Below are 21,943 nucleotides of genomic sequence, written 5' to 3' on the forward strand. Positions count from 1 at the left end.
CAGAACAAAAAAACTTAATAAAATCTGTAAACAACACTATTGCCTATTCTGCATATATTATGAAACATAATTGTGAACCATATGCTGTAAAAGCAAATCAGTTAAATTACTTTAGACTGCCTGACGACTTACATAACGTTATTCTAAACTGAAGTCCCAAATGCCAGGCTACAGTCCACACTCACAAACCGCCCAGTGCCTAGTGCTCAAGTCCGTCCTCAGAACGACGAAAGCCGCGCGGGGTAGCTAAGCGGTCTGAGGCGTCTTGTCACGGTCCGCGCGGTTCCCTCCGTCGGAGGTTCGAGTCCTTCCTCGGGCATGGGTGTGTGTGTTGTCCATAGCTTAAGTTAGTTGAAGCTAGATTAATTAGTGTACAAGCATAGGGACCGATGATCGAAGCAGTTTGGTCCCATAAGATATTACCACAAATTTGCATATTTATTTAGAGCGACCAAACTCTCGAGGTAGCAGGAATTGACCATAGGGTCCCTTACGCCACCAACCTAATTGTGGTCGGATTACTACTTAGAGGGCACAAACTTCTTTGCCTTGCCTGATCACATTATGCTGGCCACATTGTGACTATGGCAGTGAGCGTGGTGCTGCCCTACTACCAACGAAATAAAAAAGTAAACAAAAATTCACTCACTCTTTCACACGGAGGATAATGGAAAAAAGGAAATGTACAAGCACAAAATATATCACATGTGACATGAATTGTGGAGGAACATAAATATGCATATGTAAATCCTTTTAGAGAGATGCATCGTTCATTAAATTTAGCATGAAATAAACTTGTCCCACTGCTCACTTTTATCGCCGCTTGCTCCAAAAAACGCACCGAGAATTCGAGGTGCGAATATTTAATGGAAATATTATCTAACAGAAGAGGGGCTACGTGAAACACTTCTGAGACAAACGATTCAAGACTTGAGAACTATGCTATTGTCATCTTGAAAGATTAGAATGTCGACAGAATCTTCATCGTTAACACGTAGAAGAATGAACAGCACTTGGTTGCTGAGAATATTGTAATAAATATGTTTAGGGTAACCTGGAAGTATGGAATTCAGTCACGGTTTATAAACACGACAGAATCAGGTAACAGCTCTACACCCAATACAGGGACCAGAAGCGACGAATCTGCTCTTAAGAGCGTGACAAATACTCTGTCAGGTGAGATTATGACTTGCCGGGAACAGGGATAACGAAAAGTGAGCAGTGGGAAAAAAAGTCACCGTTAGCATACTCATATATCACAGGATAAGTACCGTAACTGGCACAAGAGTTAAGGGCGTGTCATTGTTTTTACCACTGCCCTCTGCGCTATTGAGAAATAAAATCGGTGACGACAGCGGAGAAATACCACCATGCGACTCTTTTTTTTGCGACGCTTCGTCGTTGTCGAACCGGTACAGGCGTTGGCTCCACTGGAGGAGCGCGTCCACGGGAAAGACGAATGCTGCGAGTGGACAGACGCGCCCCGCTGACAAATGAAGGGATTACGCGAGTCGGGCGGGCGATTACCGGCGACATATTGGTGCGCGCCTCTGGCAGTTGGCAGACCTGCGACAGGGGGGGATTAGGCTCTTTGTGTGTGGGCTGCGGAGGCGACAGCGCTGACACAGCGCGGACAATTGCCACGCGGGGCGGGCAGGCGTGCCAACATCACAGGCGCCGGCCCTTCGATTTCGTCGCGCCATCGCCGGCTGGAGCCCTTTGTCCATTAGACGCAACACGCTACAAACGGTGTTTCAGGCAGTTAATGTGTATATGAATGTAACTGACATGCACGAAAGTAATCGTGCAATTGCATCTCACTAAAGTCTTGATTGCTCATTGTGACCCATCAGACACTTCGTGTGGAAACGTTCCAAAAGCTATATAATGGCAATTTCCGCTTTGTACGTATCGAAAGCGGCTTATCTGTAGCTGTAAACGACTGTGACATTAAATGCTAATATCTCTGAGCAGTGAACTGTATAGGAAGTAATACATGTGAGAGACAATATGACGCCAGGTTCACCTCTGACAGCCATAGTGGATTTACCGTTGAATAACCTTAGTGAAAAGCGGTATGGTATTAACTACGATTTGGGATCTATTTTAATGAATTTTTTGCTAGTCGCCATCGTTAGCAGTTCCATTTGTTAGAGGGAAGATCCATTTTACACTGCCTAATTGTGTTCGCCAGAGGAGGCAGACAGCTCTGGTTTTCAGCATATTTCACCTGAACGGAGATGAATACCAAAAATACCAAAGAAGAAAAAGTTAATGCATTCTGCTCCTCACTCATTGCAGGGTATGGAACCTGTAGCTCATGAAGCTCATAGCAGAAATTCTAACCGTAGGAACGAAACAGAAGGTACACGTAAATGTTGTTACTTGTTTTGTTCATGACATAAACCAGAATCTTAGCTTTCTACAGGGATCTAGTGCTAAGGTAAAAATAGTGATTTCGTTAAAATCTCTTAGATCCAATAATGAGATTTCTTTAAAAAAATACACTACGAATTTCTTTCCACATAATTGTCCTCTTAGAACGTTTACTCTAATGACCTCGTCTTTAACTTGACGTTAAACAACAATTTCCAATACGTTTTGGCAAGACAGTTGATACGATTCGAGGACTGGTTAGTTACACCTCTTTTTATTGGGGGGTCGTACTTCTCTGCGTTTTTTAGACCTGGATTATACATGTTGTTCATTATAATTGAAGGAACTGAAATATTTAAAAAACTACACATCGGGCCAAAAAAACGTTATAATTCCTATTTATTTGTCTCGGAGTGGGACATCCAATGATTCCACACTCTATCCCCCACCCTATCCCGTGTGTGGGTGACGGGAGCAACTTTGAAATCTTCAGCGGCAATCCCCGACTCTTATTGCGGATTGCGATTCTATGGAAATATCTATATACGTTTTGTCTGAAGAATTGTCTTCGTTTCACCAAAGATGGCGCTGTAGTCGGAGAAATAGCATTGGATACACAATCGCAATTCACGACATGCTGCTCAAAGGCCCTTGAATATGCAATGGCACATGGGGTCCATCCTCCGCCCTGCCAGGGCCATTACTTCACAACCTATAAATGGAAACCCCATTCGCTTCGCTGTATTCTTCTGACGTATCGAACAGGGGACTACTCGACGCGCAACTGTGGCGGTGGCTCGAGGCGAAAGCTACTACACTTTTCATTAGAGTGAATGTTCAACCGTAGAGCCCCCAACTTCACTACACTTAGTGATCCGCTTTTCAAGTGACTGTACACAGGACAGAAGCATATCTGCGGGAATGTCGGCACAGGCGTTTCGATGCGGTCGACCATGTCTTCACGGGCTGTTGGCACTTGCTGGTACACCTTATCTTTTAGATATCCCCATAGAAACAATTCCGCTATCTTCTAATCCGGGACCTACTGGGCCAATTAATGGGACCACCTCTGTCGATCCACCGACAATGTAAACAAAGTCTAGTAGCGTAATGCGCTGGACAACCGTCATGCAGAAACCATATACGTTGTAGAACATCCAGGTCAACATACTGCAGTGGTACAGGTAGTTTCTGTTCCAAAAAACGTTCGATATTTGCGTTCATTAAAGGTGCCGGTGATAAAATACGGACCAATGAGTTTCTTCCGTAGGAGGCTTCATCATACGTTAACCATGCTATGATTTGTGAATTTAGATTCATCGTAAAATAGTACCTCGGCAAAGAACCTGGGGGTAGTTTGCATTTGTTGATTTGTCCATTCACAAAACACTACCCGGTTATGGTAATCAGCGTCATGAAGCTCTTCATGCAGTGACACGTCGTACGGATGATACTTACGAAGATGCAGTATTGTGACAATACTACCTGTGGACATGCCGGAATGATGTGTAGCCGGCCCCTGTGGCCGAGCGGTTCTAGGCGCTTCAGTCCGGAACCGCGCAGCTGCTACGGTAGCAGGTTCGAATCCTGCCTCGGGCATGGATGGGTGTGCTGTCCTAAGGTTAATTAGGTTTAAGTAGTTCTAAGTCTTGGGGACTGATGACCTCAGATGTAAAGCCCCATAGTGGCTCTGAGCACTATGGGACGTAACATCTGAGGTCGTCAGTCCCCTAGAACTTAGAACCACTTAAACCTAACTAACCTGAGGACATTACACACATCCATGCCCGAAGCAGGATTCGAACCTGCGGCCGTAGCGGTCGCGCGGTTCCAGGCTGTACCACCAGAGCCGCTCGCCCACTCCGGCCAAAGCCCCATAGTGCTTAGATCCATTTGAACAAATGCGGTGTAACTGCCGGGTGCTTATCCGCGGGTTATGGTGCACTGCCGCTAGTACAGCTATTTCATTAGCTTCTCGTGTAACGCATGTGCTTCGCTTCCTTTCCCCGATTCCTGCGCTGCCATCAGACATAGAGGCGTTCAAAACTTCGCAAAAGAATGAACGAGAATGAGCATTCTCTGGAGAACGCTCGGCATTCAAGGCAACAGTAGCTTCAGTATTTCTCTTACATTCTCCGTAAATCGGGATCATTTCAGCTTTTTCCGTCTGTGGACGCAAAATTCGTCGTCCACTTTCACCACCTTTCTCGAAATGATAGGTAGGTGTGCAGGCAATAAACAATGCGCAAGTATTGTAATGTTTACAGCTGTTATCTGTTCTACTTCCGCACGGTATGTGAGCTCTGGTCACAGAGTACTGCCTGTTATGATACGTTGTAGTTTTTCACATTACCACTGTGCGCGTCCAGTACCGTCACGTCGATATGTCGGAGAAATACAACGTTGCGAATGGGCTTTCCAGTTGGAAGTTACGAAATACTGGCCTGTCATACCCTCGCAGCAAAGAGGTGGGGTCTCACTTGGTTATTCAAGGGCCATTGAGCTGCATGTCTGTGACAAAATAAAGAAAATGTTTCAGAGAAAGCGTACGTAGATTTTGGCGCAGAATCGTAATCTGCGATAGAAAACGGGCCTTCCCATTGAAGATTACAAACTTGCCACCCTACTTTAGCAGGGTGACACATTCAATATCTGTTTAAATGGGTGAAGAAGTAATTATTACGACAGTTCTACGGAGAATATATAGGAGAAATGACTTTACGCTGTACTGGAAGTGAAGCCAAATTTCAAAAGCAGCATTTTTCCTCCATGTTTTATATCAGACATAAAATTAAAAGAAAATTGTGCAAAAATTCTCTCAGATTTCCAGTCTCTTCAAGTGATTTATAATCCACGAGCTTGCCGAGTGGGCCTCGGCCATGGTAAAGTTATGACTGTTGCTCACTCCAGTACCAGACACTACGTAATCTAAAATATCCGGACACCTGGCTGAAAAGTTCGGAGCGCTCTCCACCGATAATGAAGGAATTCAGTATGGTGCTGGCCCAACATTAGCCTTGGTGACAGCTTGCACTCTCGCAGGCATATGTTCAGTCCGGTGCTGGAAGCTTTCTTGACGAATGGCAGCCCATTCTTTACGGAGTGCTGCACTGCGGAGAGCTATCGACGTCGGTCGGTGAGGCCTGCACGAAGTCGGCTTTCCAAAACATCCCAAAGATGTTCTATAGGATTCATGTCAGGACTCTCTGCAGGCCAGTTCATTACAGGGATGTTATTGTCGTGTAACCACTTCGCCGCAGGCCGTGCGATATGAACAGGTGCTAGACCGTGTTCACAGATACGGTCACCATTCCCGAATTGCTCTTCAACAGTGGGAAGCAAGAAGGTGCTTCAAATAGCAATGTAGGCCTGTGCTGTGATAACGCCACGCAGAAAAATAAGGGATGCAAGCCTCCTCCGTGAAAAACACGACCACACCATAATACCACCGTCTCCGAATTTTACTGTTTGCACTGCAAACGCTGGCAGAAGACGTTCGCCGGGCATTCGCCATACCCACACCCTGCCATCGGACCTCCATATTTTGTACCGTGATTGGTCACTCCACACAACGTTTCTCCACTGTTCATTCGTCCAATATTTACGCTTTTACACCTAGCGAGGCGTCGTTTGGCCTTTACGGGCGTGATTTGTAGCATATGAGCAGCCGCTCGACCATGAAATCCAAGTTTTTTTTTTACAGTCTAACTACCATAGTACATGCAGTGGATCATGATGCAGTTTGGAATTCCTGTGGCATGGTCTGCATAGATGTCTGCCTATTACACATTACGACCCTTTTCAACTGTCGGCGGTCTCTGTCAGTCAACAGACGAGGTCGGCCTGTACACTTTTGTGCTGTACGACTCCCTTCACGTTTCCGTTTCACTATCACATCACAAACAGTGGACCTAGGGATGCTTAGGAGTGTGGTAATTTCGCGTACAGACGTTTGACACAAATCAGACCCAATCACCTGACCACGTTCGAAGTCCGTGAGTTCCGCAGAGCGCCCCACTGTGCTCTCTCACGATATCTAATGAGTACTGAGGTCACTTATATGGAGTACCGGGCAGTAGGTGGCAGCAAAATCCAACTAATATGAAAAACGTATGTTTTTCGGGGTGTCCGGATACTTTTAATCACTTAGTGTATATGGTATTATTTTTGTTGCGGGCTTGCCGCGCCCGCTTCAACCTTAAGATGGCCGGATTGTAAGCTATGCAGGCCGCCGACTTTACTGAGGATGTTGCCCATTACCTCCTGTTACAGCCAACCTGTTCATGAAGTACTCTGAGACGTCGATCTGGACAAAGCTTCTGCAAAGCCTAGTTGGTTTTATCGCTACGTCGACGACATACTCTTTGTCAGGTCTCATGGACGTGATAACCTGGGAGAAAACTTGAACAACATCAGCAATATCCGTGAGAACAACAAGTTCAAAAAAAATGTTCAAATGTGAGTGAAATCTTATGGGACTTAACTGCTAAGGTTATCAGTTGCTTAGCTTACACACTACTTAATCTAAATTATCCTAAGAAGGCAGAGGTGGATGGTGCTTTGCCGTTTCTTGACGTCTTCCTAAGTCGTAGGATGTCTCAGCTCACAGTGTTTACCGGAAACCCACCCACACGAACCAATATCTGCGTGCTACCAGCTACTACCGCCCTTCGCAGAAACGCGCTGTTCTGAGGACATTGGTACACCTAGCGGACGCCGTTTCAGACGCTGAGCCACTTACCATAAGTATTCAATGAAAACGGCTACAACAACCGCCATTTTTCGCAAGAAAAGTTGCCGCAGAAACGTAAGCAGAAGGCCTCCGAGGAATACGCGAAGAAGCTTGCGTCTTTGCCGTTCCGTATCCCGATAACAGGAAAGATTAGTCGGCTCCTATAGAGGCATGAAATAGTTTCAGCCTTCAGAGCTACAGCAAAAATTCGATGCCTCTGAAAGAAGATGTAAACCTCATAACGCCAGGAGTATATAAAATACCGTGTGGGTGTAAATAGTTTTAGATTGGACAGACTGGGCGTACTGTTGAAAAGCGCCTAGTAGAACACGAGAGATCTTTTCGGCCACGGTTTCACGAGAAATCAGCTCTAGCAGAATATGCTCTACAAACGGACTCTGTATTGCATTCGTCGAGAGATCGATTATTACATAGCCGAATCATTTCTGGAATAGCGTCATAAAAGAATCGATCGACATAAACATTTCTGACAACATCCGCAATAGACGGTGGCCTGCAGCTAAACGTGACTTGGGACCCGGCCATCGGAAGATTGAAGCAGGCACGGCAAGCCTGCAGCGAAAATATTACAGTACAGGGTGGTCCATTGATAGTGACCGGGCCAAATATCTCACGAAATAAGTATCAAAAGAAAAAACTACAAAGAACGAAACTCGTCTAGCTTGAAAGGGGAAACCAGATGGCGCTATGGTTGGCCCGCTAGATGGCGATGCCATAGGTCAAACGGATATCAACTGCGTTTTTTAAATAGGAACCCCCATTTTTTATTACATATTCGTGTAGTACGTAAAGAAATATGAATCTTTTAGTAGGACCACTTTTTTCGCTTTGTGATAGATGGCGCTGTAATAGTCACAAAAGTATAAGTACGTGGTATCGCGTAACATTCCGCCAGTGCGGACGGTATTTGCTTCGTGACACATTACCCGTGTTAAAATAAACCGTTTACCATTTGCGGAAAAGGTCTATATCGTATTGATGTATGGCTATTGTGATCAAAATACCCAACGGGCGTGTGCTATCTACATCTACATCTACATGATAACTCTGAAATTCACATTTAAGTGTTTGGCAGAGGGTTCATCGAACCACAATCACACTATCTCCCTACCATTCCACTCCCGAACAGAGCGCGGGGAAAACGAACACCTAAACCTTTCTGTTCGAGCTCTGATTTCTCTTATTTTATTTTGATGATCATTCCTACCTATGTAGGTTGGGCTCAACAAAATATTTTCGCATTCGGAAGAGAAAGTTGGTGACTGAAATTTCGTAAATAGATCTCGCCGCGACGAAAAACGTCTTTACTTTAATGACCTCCATCCCAACTCGCGTATCGTATCTGCCACACTCTCTCCCCCATTACGCGATAATAGATAACGAGCTGCCCTTTTTTGAACCCTTTCGATGTCCTCCGTCAATCCCACCTGGTAAGGATCCCACACCGCGCAGCAATATTCTAACACAGGACGACCGAGTGTAGTGTAAGCTGTCTCTTTAGTGGACTTGTTGCATCTTCTAAGTGTTCTGCCAATGAAACGCAACCTTTGGCTCGCCTTCCCCACAATATTATCTACGTGGTCTTTCCAAGTGAAGTTGTTCGTGATTTTTACACCCTGGTACTTAGTTGAATTGACAGCCTTGAGAATTGCACTATTTATCGAGTAATCGAATTCCAACGGATTTATTTTGGAACTCATGTGGATCACCTCACACTTATCGTTATTTAGCGTCAACTACCACCTGCCACAACATACAGCAATCTTTTCTAAATCGCTTTGCAACTGGTACTGGTCTTCGGATGACCTTACTAGACGGTAAATTACAGCATCATCTGCGAACAACCTAAGAGCTATGTGTGCTGCTCGGTATCCTGGACGAAATCATCCAAGTCTCCGGGCCGTTCGCCGGATAGTTACGTTATTTAAGGAAACAGGAAGTGTTCAGCCACATGTGAAACGTCAGCCACGACCTGCAACAAATGATGATGCCCAAGTAGGTGTTTAGCTGCTGTCGCGGCTAATCTGCACATCAGTAGTAGACAAATTGCTCGAGAATCGGGATTCTCAAAAACGTCGGTGTTGAGAATGCTACATCAACATCGATTGCACCCGTACCATATTTCTATGCACCAGGAATTGCATGGCGACGACTTTGAACGTCGTGTACAATTCTGCCACTGGGCACAAGAGATATTACGGGACGATGACAGATTTTTTGCACGCGTTCTATTTAGCGACGAAGCGTCATTCACCAACATCGGTAACGTAAACCGGCATAATATGCACTATTGGCCAACGGAAAATCCACGATGGCTGCGACAAGTGGAACATCAGCGACCTTGGCGGGTTAATGTACGGTGCGGCATTATGGGAAGAAGGATAACTGGCCCCCATTTTATCGATGACATTCTAAATGGTGGAATGTATGCTGATTTCCTACGTAATGTTCTATCGATGTTACTACAATATGTTTCACTGTATGACAGAATGGCGATGTACTTCCAACATGATGGATGTCCGGCACATAGCTCGCGTGCGGTTGAAGCGGTATTGAATAGCATATTTCATGAGATGTAGATTGGTCGTCGAAGCACTATACCATGGGCCGCACGTTCACCGGATCTGACGTCCCATGATTCCTTCCTGACAACATGCGTCAGCGCATTGTCAATGCATGTGCTAACATTACGGAAGGCGAACTACTCGCTGTTTAGAGGAATGTCGTTACACGTATTGCCAAATGCGCTGAGGTTGACGGACATCATTTTGAGCATTTATGGCAATAGTGTGGTATTTACAGGTAATCACTCTGTAATAGCATGCGTTCTCAGAAATGATAATTTTACAAAGTACATGTATCACATTGAAACAACCGAAATAAAGTGTTCAAACGTACCTACGTTCTGTATTTTAATTTTAAAAACCTACCTGTTACCAACTGTTCGTCTAAAATTGTGAGCCATACGTTTGTTACTACTACACCGCCATCTATCACAAAGCGAAAAAAGTGGTCGAACTATAACATTCATATTTCTTTACGTACTATAGGAATAAGTAATAAAAAGCGGGGTTTCCCACTTTAAAAAAACGCAGTTGATATCCGTTTGACCTATGGCAGCGCCATCTAGCGGGCCAACCATATCGCCATCTGGTTTTCCCCTTCAAGCTAGACAAGTTTCGCTCTTTGCAGTTTTTTCGTTTGACTCTTATTTCGTGAGATATTTGGCTCGGTCACTATCAATGGTCCACCCTGTATACGGCGCTGGGGCGAACAACAGTGACGTCACTGGAGGCAGCGCAGCTGTATAAGAAGGGCAGCAGGAACCATTCGACAGTCACCACTTGACAGCGGACGAGGAGTTCTGAGACGAAAGCTCGCGAGTTTCAAACCACGTGACGCGGCTGGAAGCCCGAGAGAATTTTCTCAATGAATATGGCCGCCAAACTATTCACTCGTATCAAAATGTGAAGCTAATTACAAGTACCCCTAACTGTGAAGATACATGAGTTGCGTACTGTCCATACAACATCGTCTTCACAAAGGAATTAGTCAGCCAATGTCATCTTCCTTTCCCGGCTGGAAGTCGGTTGCCTCCGCTGCTCGGCGCCCCGACAGGATAAACGCAAGGCACGCCCTCCAGCCATTACTCCGGGCGACGGCTCCAATTTCCAGCATAACGCCCTCTGTTACGACTGGGTCGTCGCCTAAGCGGACTGTAAAACGGTTAATAGCGCCCCTGCCTGCACCCACTCATCAGGATGCTGCCCGGAGCGGTCGCTGTAAGGAGGCCGCCGATGGTGCCATCTAGCTGCCACTTTTGGAAGCACGGACAGGGGTTCACTGGAGACTTTTCATTCCTTCTGCTGGATAGGTTGTTTGAGGTTACTTTGTCGCTCACATTTAGATCTTTCTAGTGTACTATACCTCATTTTAATATTTGGTAGTAAAACTTTTTGCTATACTTATTTACAGCTACACTCAAGGAACGCATGGTGCCTATAATTGGCACTGCAGCAATAAAATAATTAAGTATATTATCCACATTACCCACCGCAGATATCAAATGCAGATGAATGTCAGTACTATCGTACAATACACTCAGCACATCCGGGGAAAATGTGGTGTATATGGTTCAAATGGCTCTGAGCACTATGGGACTTAACTTATGAGGTCATCAGTCCCTTAGAACTTAGAACTACTTAAACCTAACCAACCTAAGGACATCACACACATCCATTCCCGAGGCAGGATTCGAACCTGTGACAGTAGCGGTCGCGCGATTCCAGACTGTAGCGCCTAAAGCCGCTCGGCCACCCCGGCCGGCTGTGGTGTATATGTTCTGCACAAATGCTCCCTAGGTACAGGAACGAGAACTTGATATTTAGTGCCAGCGTGCATAAAACACACGCACCCGATTTTCCTGCGGTTGTTGCTCTTCTCTCCTAGCGCTACCTGCTTCGAAGTTTCCTGTAATAATCATTATCTAACAGGGTGCGTGGATACTCACACAAACAATGCCAGCATAGTCTGGTGGAATTCATCATATTCTGTTAAACATAGACACATAGGGTTGGGCTGCACTGTTCACAATTAACATTGTTCCACAATCGACGTGGTCGGTATTTGCATAACAACCTCGTACTCCGCTGAGACGTACTAAATGTATTGTTGAAGCAATATTATTCAAGTGCTTGCAACACAGAACACATACGAACATAACTGTACAAAAGATGCCTTATAAGTATACGAAAGCCACAGTTCCAGTCAGTATTGAACGGTATCTTCATCCATCTCACAACCATACGCGAGACCGAATCGTTACAGGGATGTTTCAAAAGGTCGTGTGCGATATCCGAAAGTACTTCCGCTCATGATATTCAAACAATCCATACAAGTTCCTTTCACTTGGAACATGTAATTTAAGTCAATCCAGTCCACATTTATCTTCCCGTAACCGTTCCAACGCGGCTCATTATTTAGCTCCCGACACGACACACGACAGTGAAAATCGTCACCTTTCAGATGAACATTCATACTGAGCCGTAAAAACTAATATGACTGTACAACTTGCCTGACAGACATTTTTAATTACATCACAATAACTTCAGATGTGTGTTGCAACTCCGGCACCAGCATTGGACGACGCCCAACATACCAAGGGCCGGGCGAAGTGGCGCAGTGGTTCGCACACTGAACTCATATTCGATAGGACGACAGTTCAAACCCATGTAAGGCCATCCTGATTTAGGTTTTCCGTAATTTTCCTAAACCGTTTCCGGCAAATGCCGGGATGATTCCCTTGAAATGGCAGGCCGACTTCCTTCCCTGTCCTTCAGTAATCCGATGGGACCGACGACCTCGCTGTTTGGTCCCCTCCTACGAATCAACCAACCGACAACCAGCATCCCGCGGTAACGAAGCAACAATTACTCATGCGCTCTGCACTTTCCAGGGAGGTGACTATCGATAGCAATACAACAGGACGCCTACCAGTTCATCGATCATTGTAGGAGGAAAAGTAATACTCAAAGGAGTGGAAAACAAAATTTAAGATCTGTTAGATCACTTTGGCCTTAGAAATGGTAAAGGTACCAGAGAGACATCTTTGATTTTAAACTTACAGGCAACTCTTAAAAATAATCAAGAAACTTTCATAGCACTTTGTCAGCTTAGAAAAAAGTGTTCTGCAGCGTAAAATGGTGCGAAATGTGTGTAATCCATATGAAAAGACTGGTAATGTACAATATACACAAGAAGCAGGAGGGAACAATAAGAGTGTAAGTTCGTGAGATCTAAGACAATGACGCGCATCCGACCTACTGTTCAACATGCCGATCAAAGAGACAAGAAGGAAATGAAAGAAATGAATGACATTACAACGAAACGGCATGATAACAAGATATACTCAGTGAAAGTGGGGATGAATTACGGGACTTGCTGATGGTTCAGATTATACTAAAGAGAGGCTAATGATGAGGAAATGAGGAGTACTACCAGTTAAATAAGCAATAAATCGCCTGTTGACTTCTGTCTCAGGTCCTTCGGTCAACGTTTGTTTCATAATTTTTCTGACGTTTCGCCGGCACGAGCGGCTGGAATCGTCAAAGTTTCACCCTCTATTCAGAATGAGATTTACACTCTGCAGCGGTATGCGCTGATATGAGACTTCCTGGCAGATTAAAATTGTGTACCGGACCAACACAGGAGAGCTTATGTGAAATCTGGAAGTAAGAGACGACGTACTAGCAGAAGTAAAGCTGTGAGGACGGATCGTGGGTCGTGCTAGGGTATCTCAGATGATAGAGCACTTGCCCGCGAAAGGCAGAGGTCCCGAGTTCGAGTCTAGGTCCGGCACACATTTTAAATCTACCAGGGAGCTTCAGCGTCTATTGCTTGTGGTGGACTGGAGTAGAGCTCGCGGCCACAGATTATACGTACCTTGCACACCATCATCTAAGGGCTTTCCCGTGGTCATTGCCACTACGGTTCTCCACTTGCTACCTGCAACAATCGTTCGTTGCAGCACGGGAATACAGAATCTGCTTACCTTGAGGCTTCCCTTTCCTTGTTGAAGTTATTGTCCTGTTCGAGTATTTTTATAATTGCCCTGGACAAGAGGCTGTGATAGCTCTTCTCTACAGCAAGAGCATCCGTGTCGGCATATTTTAGTCTACTATGTGCTCGGTCTCACACAGCGTGTGCTCCGCCACGGCCGATTTTTCCACCTATCGTAACCTGCAATTCTGCTTATGTTCGGCAATTCTGGTGTTGACTGATCGTCCAGTCACTCACACAGACTTTTCCACGTGTGTGTGGTATGCAGTACATTCCCGGCACTGCAACGAAAATTGTGTTTAACGTCCGTCGACATCGAGGTCATTAGAGACTCTCCTTTGGCTATGTGAGACACTCTTTGATCGTCTTTGTTGGTTTATTAATAGTATCTGCGCTTTGTTTGCACAGTATACGGCGTAATCTGTCGGACGCTCTGGGAATGTGTGGCAGAAAGGCCGTACATGATATTTCTTTGTGCGATGTGTCGCATAGCCGAGTGTTGGATTCTTTGACACCTCTTATGTAAATGATGGAGTACCCATTGCTTCTCAGAACACTTTCCAGGTGTTACATCTCGTGTCTGAGGTGCTGCGTCTCACATATTCGTCTTGCTCGCAAGTAGGCAATCTGTCAACAAGTGGCCAATGGAGCCTTAACAATTTTGCATATAAACAATAAACTTAATATGAACACTGAGACCATGTTGTAGACGAAGTTTAAGATTTCTGCTAACTTAGACGCAAAATAACGCGTGACTAATGAAAAAAGTAGGATGTAAGAAGCAGATTAGCACAGGTAAGCAAGATATTCCTCACTAAAACCGTCGTCAAACATTAAAAGTAGGCCTTGACTGAAGTAACAAATTTCTGTCATGAGACGCCCTATAAGAACAAATGCTAACATAACGACAAAGAAAGAAATAGAATGAAAGTAGACGGAAAAAAAATCGCGAACGCTGGCCTGTGCGGTAATCTAAGCTGATACGCTTCCTGGTGTTGGATAAAAAATTTTCACTGTCAGTATTTGGCCGGAAATAGGGGGAGGAGAGGTGGTGGCGTGAAGTCTGTGATCTCCAGTGTTTGCGCCAATGCCCTGGATTAAATTACAAACCTGTCCTCAATGTCTCGTGAAGTAAGGGCATACAACACTTGACGGTGATCCGTACGTCGCATGGGTACGTCAATTTCCTTGGCTCCTCTGGTGCTACTCGAGAATGGCAAGGTATGAGCTGGCACCGGGCTTCTTCCTTTCTTCCTCTCCCTTCTCTCATCATCATCATCATCATCATCATACGACATGGGTATAACACTACACCACATTAATACCTATACGACACAACTTTCACACATCAGCTGGGGGACAGTCCAATGTACGCGGAGGAAGAACGTCCTTTCCGTTAGGTGGATGAACTCACATCCCGCTAAAAATATCATACAATGTATTCACTTTTTAAAGTACTACGAGATGCATTCAAGTTCTAAGGCCTCTGATTTTTTTCTCCAGACTGGAAAGAGATAGAAACATGCGCATTCTTTTAAAATGAGGCCGCATTCATTGTCAATACGTCCCAGAGATGGCAGCACCGTACGGCAGATGGAATTTTACCGCCAGCGGCGAGAATGAGAACTGTTTTAAATACTTAAAATGGCGACGTTTTCCTTACTTGAACAGCGTGCAATCATTCGTTTTCTGAATTTGCGTGGTGTGAAACCAATTGAAATTCATCGACAGTTGAAGGAGACATGTGGTGATGGAGTTATGGTTGTGTCGAAAGTGCGTTCGTGGGTGCGACAGTTTAATGAAGGCAGAACATTGTGTGACAACAAACCGAAACAACCTTGGGCTCGCACAAGCCGGTCTGACGACATGATCGAGAAAGTGGAGAGAATTGTTTTGGGGGATCGCCGAATGACTGTTGAACAGATCGCCCCCAGAGTTGGCATTTCTGTGGGTTCTGTGCACACAATCCTCCATGACGACCTGAAAATGCGAAAAGTGTCATCCAGGTGGGTGCCACGAATGCTGATGGACGACCACATGGCTGCCCGTGTGGCATGTTGCCAAGCAATGTTGACACACAATGACAGCATGAATGGGACTTTCTTTTCGTCGGTTGTGACAATGGATGAGACGTGGATGCCATTTTTCAATCCAGAAACAAAGCGCCAGTCAGCTCAATGGAAGCACACAGATTCACCGACACCAAAAAAAAAAAATTTCGGGTAACCACCAGTGCTGAAAAAATGACGGTGTCCATGTTCTGGGACAGCGAGGGCGTAATCCTTACCCATTGCGTTCAAAAGGGCACTATGGTAACAGGTGCATCCTACGAAAATGTTTTGAAGAACAAATTCCTTCCTGTACTGCAACAAAAACGTCCGGGAAGGGCTGCGTGTGTGCTGTTTCACCAAGACAACGCACCCGCACATCGAGCTAACGTTACGCAACAGTTTCTTCGTGATAAGAACTTTGAAGTGATTCCTCATGCTCCCTACTCACCTGACCTGGCGCCTAGTGACTATTAGCTTTTCCAACAATGAAAGGCACTCTCCGTGGCCGCACATTCACCAGCCGTGCTGCTATTGCCTCAGCGATTTTCCAGTGGTCAAAACAGACTCCTAAAGAAGCCTTCGCCGCTGCCATGGAATCATGGCGTCAGCGTTGTGAAAAATGTGTACGTCTGCAGGGAGATTACGTCGAGAAGTAACGCCAGTTCCATCTCGGGTGAGTAGTTAATTAGAAAGAAAATCGGAGGCCTTAGAACTTGAATGCACCTCGTATTATGCCACAGAGAATTTATATCGCACTAAACATATTGCTCTTCGTGGTTTTTACGATTCCGTACTCAGTAGGTAAAAACCTAACCCTTATACACTGAGGAGCCACAGAAATTGGTACACCGGCCTAATATCGTGTAGGGCCCCCGCAAGCACGCGGAAGTGCCGCAAAACGACGTGGCTTCGACTCTACTAATGTCTGACGTAGTGCTGTAGGGAACTGACACCATGTACTGTGCACGGCTATCCATAAACCCGTAAGAATAAGAGGGAGTGGAGATCTCTTCTGAGCAGCACGTTGCAAGGCATCTCAGAGATGCGCAATAATGTTCATGTCTGGGAAATTTGGCGGACAGCGGAAATCTTTAAACACAGAAGAGTGTTCCTGCAGCCACTCTCTAGACGTGTGGGATGTCGCATTGTCCTGCTGGAAACGACCAAGTCCGTCGAAGTGCACAACAGACGTGATCAGACAGGATGTTTACGTACGTGTCACCTGTCACCTGTCAGAGTCATATCTACACGTATCAGGGGTCCCATATCACTCCAACTACACGCGCCCCACACCATTACAGAGCCTCCACCAGCTTCAACAGTCCCTTGCTGACATGCAGGGTCCACGAATTCATGAGGTTTTCTTCAAAACCGCACAAGTCCATCGGTCGATACAACTTGAAATGAGACTCGTACGATCAGGCAACATGTTCCTAGCCATCAACAGTCCCATTTCGGTGTTGAATGGCCCAGGCGAGACATAAAGCATTGTGTCGTGCAGTCAGCAGGGGAACACGAGTGGCCCTTCGGCTCCGAAAGCCCATCTCGACGATGTTTCGTTGAATGATTCGCACGCTGACACTTGTTGACGATCCAGCATTGAAATCTGCACCAGTTTGCGGAAGGGTTGCACTTTTGTCACGTTGAACGATTCTCTTCACTCGTCGTTGGTCCAATTCTTGCAGGATCTCTTTCCGGCCGCAGCGATGTCGTAGATTTGATGTTTTACCGGATTCCTGACATTCACGATACACACGGGGAATGGTCGAACGGGAAAATCCCCACTTCATTGCTACTTCGGCGAAGCTGTGTCCCATCACTCGAGCGCCGACTATAACGCCACGTTCAAACTCATTTAAATCTTGATAACCTGCCACTATTGCAGCAGCAACCAATCCAACAACTGCGCGGGACACTTGTTGTCTTATATAGGCGTTGACGACCGCAGCACCTATTCTGCCTGCTTACAAATCTCTATATTTTGAAGACGCATGCCTGTGTCAGTTTCTTTGGTGTTTCATTGTAGGATCACATCGTTCTCTTCCTCTGTGTCCGACTGTTAAAAACACCTTTCCTCAGGAATGGATAGACATATCAAGTTGAAATGTGTGTCACATATAAATGTCTACGTTCACTTGACGACGTAAAACATTGAAGCTTCTAAGTCAATGCGATAAAAAGATACGGCCATTTATGTCACGTACTTTGATACTCGCAAACTCACTTATCAAAACCTTTAAGGTACGTCCTGTCGACCAAGGATCGTGAAATTTGGCAAGCAGCAAGGTTTCACACTACATCCAAAAATAGTTAATTTGTTATTACAACACACAAAATGTTTTTGTTCATTTGTTATCTGTGTGTTTGTCCGTCCGTATGTTGAAACAGGTAAAGTCTCTAGTCCCTTGCTGGTGTAATAAATGTAAGTATCTAAGTCAATGCAATCAAACGATACGGCCATATATGTCACAAATTTTGATACACGCAAACTCACTCATCTATGCGGTATTTCCCGTGGACTTAGAGTTACGAAATGTTGTCTAGTTTAGGCTTCATAGCACAGGCAAAGAAAAAAATCCAAAAATTGTTAATTTGTGATAATATCACACGAAAAAGATGTTTGTCATTTGTTATCCGACTGTCTAGCTATCATTCTGTTAAGACCCCTTTTTCTCAGGAATGGGCAAGAGTATCGACATTGGTAACAGACAAAATATTCTTGATTTCTGGGATGGGTTAACTGTCTGTATATGTAGTTAAGTTTGTACGGAACCCTAGGTTACGAATTCTACTCACACTTATCCAGATTTTTTAGTTATGTGTTCTAACATTTTAATCTGAATATTTTGCTGCGGTTAGCTCTAATCCATGCACGTAACGTCTTTAAATTAACCATGAATGTTATTTTTTGTGAACGTGGCTGTTGACGATAGATGGTTATCGTCAGTAACGTAATTTAGATGTTTATGGTATCAAATATTATTAATGTAAGTTACACAAGTTAGTACTGTAAAAGTTATTCATTTTCTTCAGCGATTTGCTCCGTAATCTCCATTGCTATTACAAAATTATTAATTATTTTTACAACTAATTATGAGTTCGTTCATTTAATTTACGATCCTTGTGTTGTCTTTTGCAGTTCAACTTCGTAGGGAAGCTACTGGGTCCTAAGGGCAACTCGCTGAAAAGGCTGCAGGAGGACACGATGACGAAAATGGCCATCTTAGGACGCGGCTCAATGCGGGATAAACATAAGGTAAGGCATACTCTACCCAACATATTCTTGCGGATTGCTGTTCCGCGACTCAGTGAACTATGTCTGTCTAAATGTAGAGATTATTTCAGACTAACTTTGGGAAGTGTTATTTCTGTATATGTATTTTGAGTTATATCCCTTGAGTAGCACTAAAGTGCTTGTTCCATACGTACATTGTTAGCTATTGTGAATTATTTTACCACTTACCGACATTAGAAAAGTGTGTTGGAATATTATCAAAATCTTTCAGAGTAACATTTGTAATAATAGGCTATTTCGTAATTACTGGATAGTAGACCACACATACTATGAATTCAGATCTCGACTACCTGCAGTGACATCGCTGTGTAGGAAGATTTTAAATGTTTAAATCTTTCTTCGTTGTACAATTCGTCTGCCCCTAACTGAATGGATTATGTACTCACCAGGGTAAGACACTTAGGGCAGCCGTTCTAGTCCATTTAACGTAATCTGCTCGAAAAAGTATGTCTATTCTGTATTTCATGTATCAGATAATAAATGAAAGACACGCAAGTGATTCGCTCCAGAACTGATATTAGTCTTGACCACTGTATCTACTAATCTGATGCTAGTGTTGCCCACTGTAATTATAGGACGTAGGGTCCGCCAGTTATGCAAAACACGGTTTTTCCAAGTTCCCAAATGTGTTTCAGCACCACTGTGCCATCATCAGTGGATTTCCCTCTTTATTTAACCTGTAATTTGAACATCTTTAATAAATGATTACAACATTATGTGGATATTTAGTTCAAACAATAATTTGTTTCTTTTTATTAATACCTTTACACTTGGTGTGTTTTATTTTTCAGGACCACTTGTGTATTATTTATTACAGGTAGCTTGCCATCTGCCACCAAACGATGTCGATGAGAAATTGTGTTGGGAGTTAACCTATCATCTAAACGTAATATAGTTTGCCCCGATATTTCGCGCCTATATTCGTTTTTACTTACGTTTTTGTGTGGCAAGCCCTTTTACTCTCAGCATAATGGTGAGGTGTTGTGATGCACACGTAAATATAACACGTATTTTCACAAATAAGGACGTAAAATCATTTTTCACTTCACCAATTAGTGCTCCCTTGCTAACATATTTATGAACAACCTGCAGAATATTATATTCAGACGCATAATAAATCTAAAAAACTACAAAGTTATATACTGGTACAGTTATGTCGATGACATAATATGCCAGATTGATGAACCACATACACACGTAGAACAGCTACACTAATAAATAAACAACTTACACCCAAAAATGAATTTCACATTAGAAACAGAAAATAAGAACACACTGCATTTTCTATGTCTCACCATACCTAAAACAAACAACACAAACAACTTCACAATATGCAGGAAACCGACAACCACAAGCACCACCATTCACAACCTATCGAACCACCCATTAACACATAAGCAAGAAAACTTCATATTCCTTCTCCATAGATTAAACAGAACACCCACGAACAAACAGAACTACACACAAGAGCTTAACACAATTAAACAAGTATCAGTAGAAAATGATTATGGTACCCATATGGTATACAAGTTCAATAAAAAAATACGTAAACAGTATAAAAATCAACATACCAAACAGACACAAATACCCACCCAACATAGAACAACACAAAACACAAACAGTGACCACACACAAGACACAACAGAGCAACAACACACACAAACCGAAATGGCACATACTCACCTACAATAAAAATATTGTTCACAGAATAGGCAACATGTTAAGGAAACAGGGACTCCAGATAGGATACAGGAAAGAAAACACAACACAGAAAAAGATCGGAACACAAGAAGCACCCACAGATAAATTTAAAAGATCAGGATATAGGAACTTACATGCAACACTTGCTAGTCAGTGTATATAGGACAAACATGCAGAAACTTCCAAACCATATATTCAGAACATCTCAGAGCTTTAAAGAGCAACAGATCCAATTGCACATTTGCTGACCACCTTATAGCCCACAGTCACCACCAAACTACAATGAAACAGACTTAAGAATACTAAAACCCAGCCACTGCCTACACAGCAAACTCACCTTTGAGGTGAACTTGCTCATAAAGAAGGCAATAGCAGAAGGAAAACAGGTCATAAAGGAATACACTGCACTCTGCAAGGACACACTTTTAAACGCATTAAAGGAACTTTACAAAAAAGACAACACAAACAGGTAAAGTCTACACACACAAAGATAAAATGTAAACAAAATGCAAATTTGGCGTCTAACTCACTGGTGAACAAATGAACAGTGACTGCACTGGAACGCACAACACCACAATTACGTTGTGTTTTGACGAAGAACAAAGTGCTTTCACGACCTTATTTGTGAAAATATGTGTTATATTTACGTGCGCATCACAACACCTCACCATGATGCTGAGAACAGAAGGGCTTGAAACACGAAAACGTTCGCAAAAACGAATATAGGGGCAAAATATCGCGACAAACTAAATTACGTTTAGATGATAGGTTAACTCCCAACAAAATTTCTCATCAACATCGTTTGGTTGCAGATGGCAAGCTACCCGTAATAAATAATGCACAAGTGGTCCTTAAAATAATGAACACCAAGTGTAACAGTATTAACATAAGGAAACAAATTATTGTTGGAACTAAATATCCACATAATTTTGTAATCATTTACTAAAAATTTTCACATTACAGATTGAATATAAACTGAAACCCACAGATGAAGGCACAGTGGTCCTGAAACATGTTTGGGAACTTGGAAAAACTGTGTTTTGCGTAACTGGCGGACCCTACATCCTACAATTTTAACTGCAAACATGGTAAACACAAGGACCTGAAAATCCAAATGATGAATGTCTTGACCACTGTATTTATTAGTTGTATACTGGTTTATGCGTGTCGGCCTTTTGCCATTTTCAGAGGCTAAAAACACTTATAGCG

At 43.8% G+C, this 21,943-nt stretch overlaps 1 protein-coding gene across 1 annotated transcript in view; it reads left to right on the forward strand.

Annotated features, from left to right (window-relative positions):
- LOC126417044 (KH domain-containing, RNA-binding, signal transduction-associated protein 2-like) overlaps positions 1 to 21,943 on the forward strand; it is a 552,290-nt gene that overhangs the window by 323,974 nt on the left and 206,373 nt on the right. Inside the window, exon 2 of the mRNA XM_050084935.1 lies at positions 18,878 to 18,994. Coding sequence (XP_049940892.1) covers positions 18,878 to 18,994 — 117 coding nt within the window. The remainder of the gene's footprint in view (positions 1 to 18,877; positions 18,995 to 21,943) is intronic.

This window comes from Schistocerca serialis, chromosome 8 (assembly GCF_023864345.2).
Source record: "Schistocerca serialis cubense isolate TAMUIC-IGC-003099 chromosome 8, iqSchSeri2.2, whole genome shotgun sequence".
Lineage (NCBI taxonomy): Eukaryota > Metazoa > Arthropoda > Insecta > Orthoptera > Acrididae > Schistocerca > Schistocerca serialis.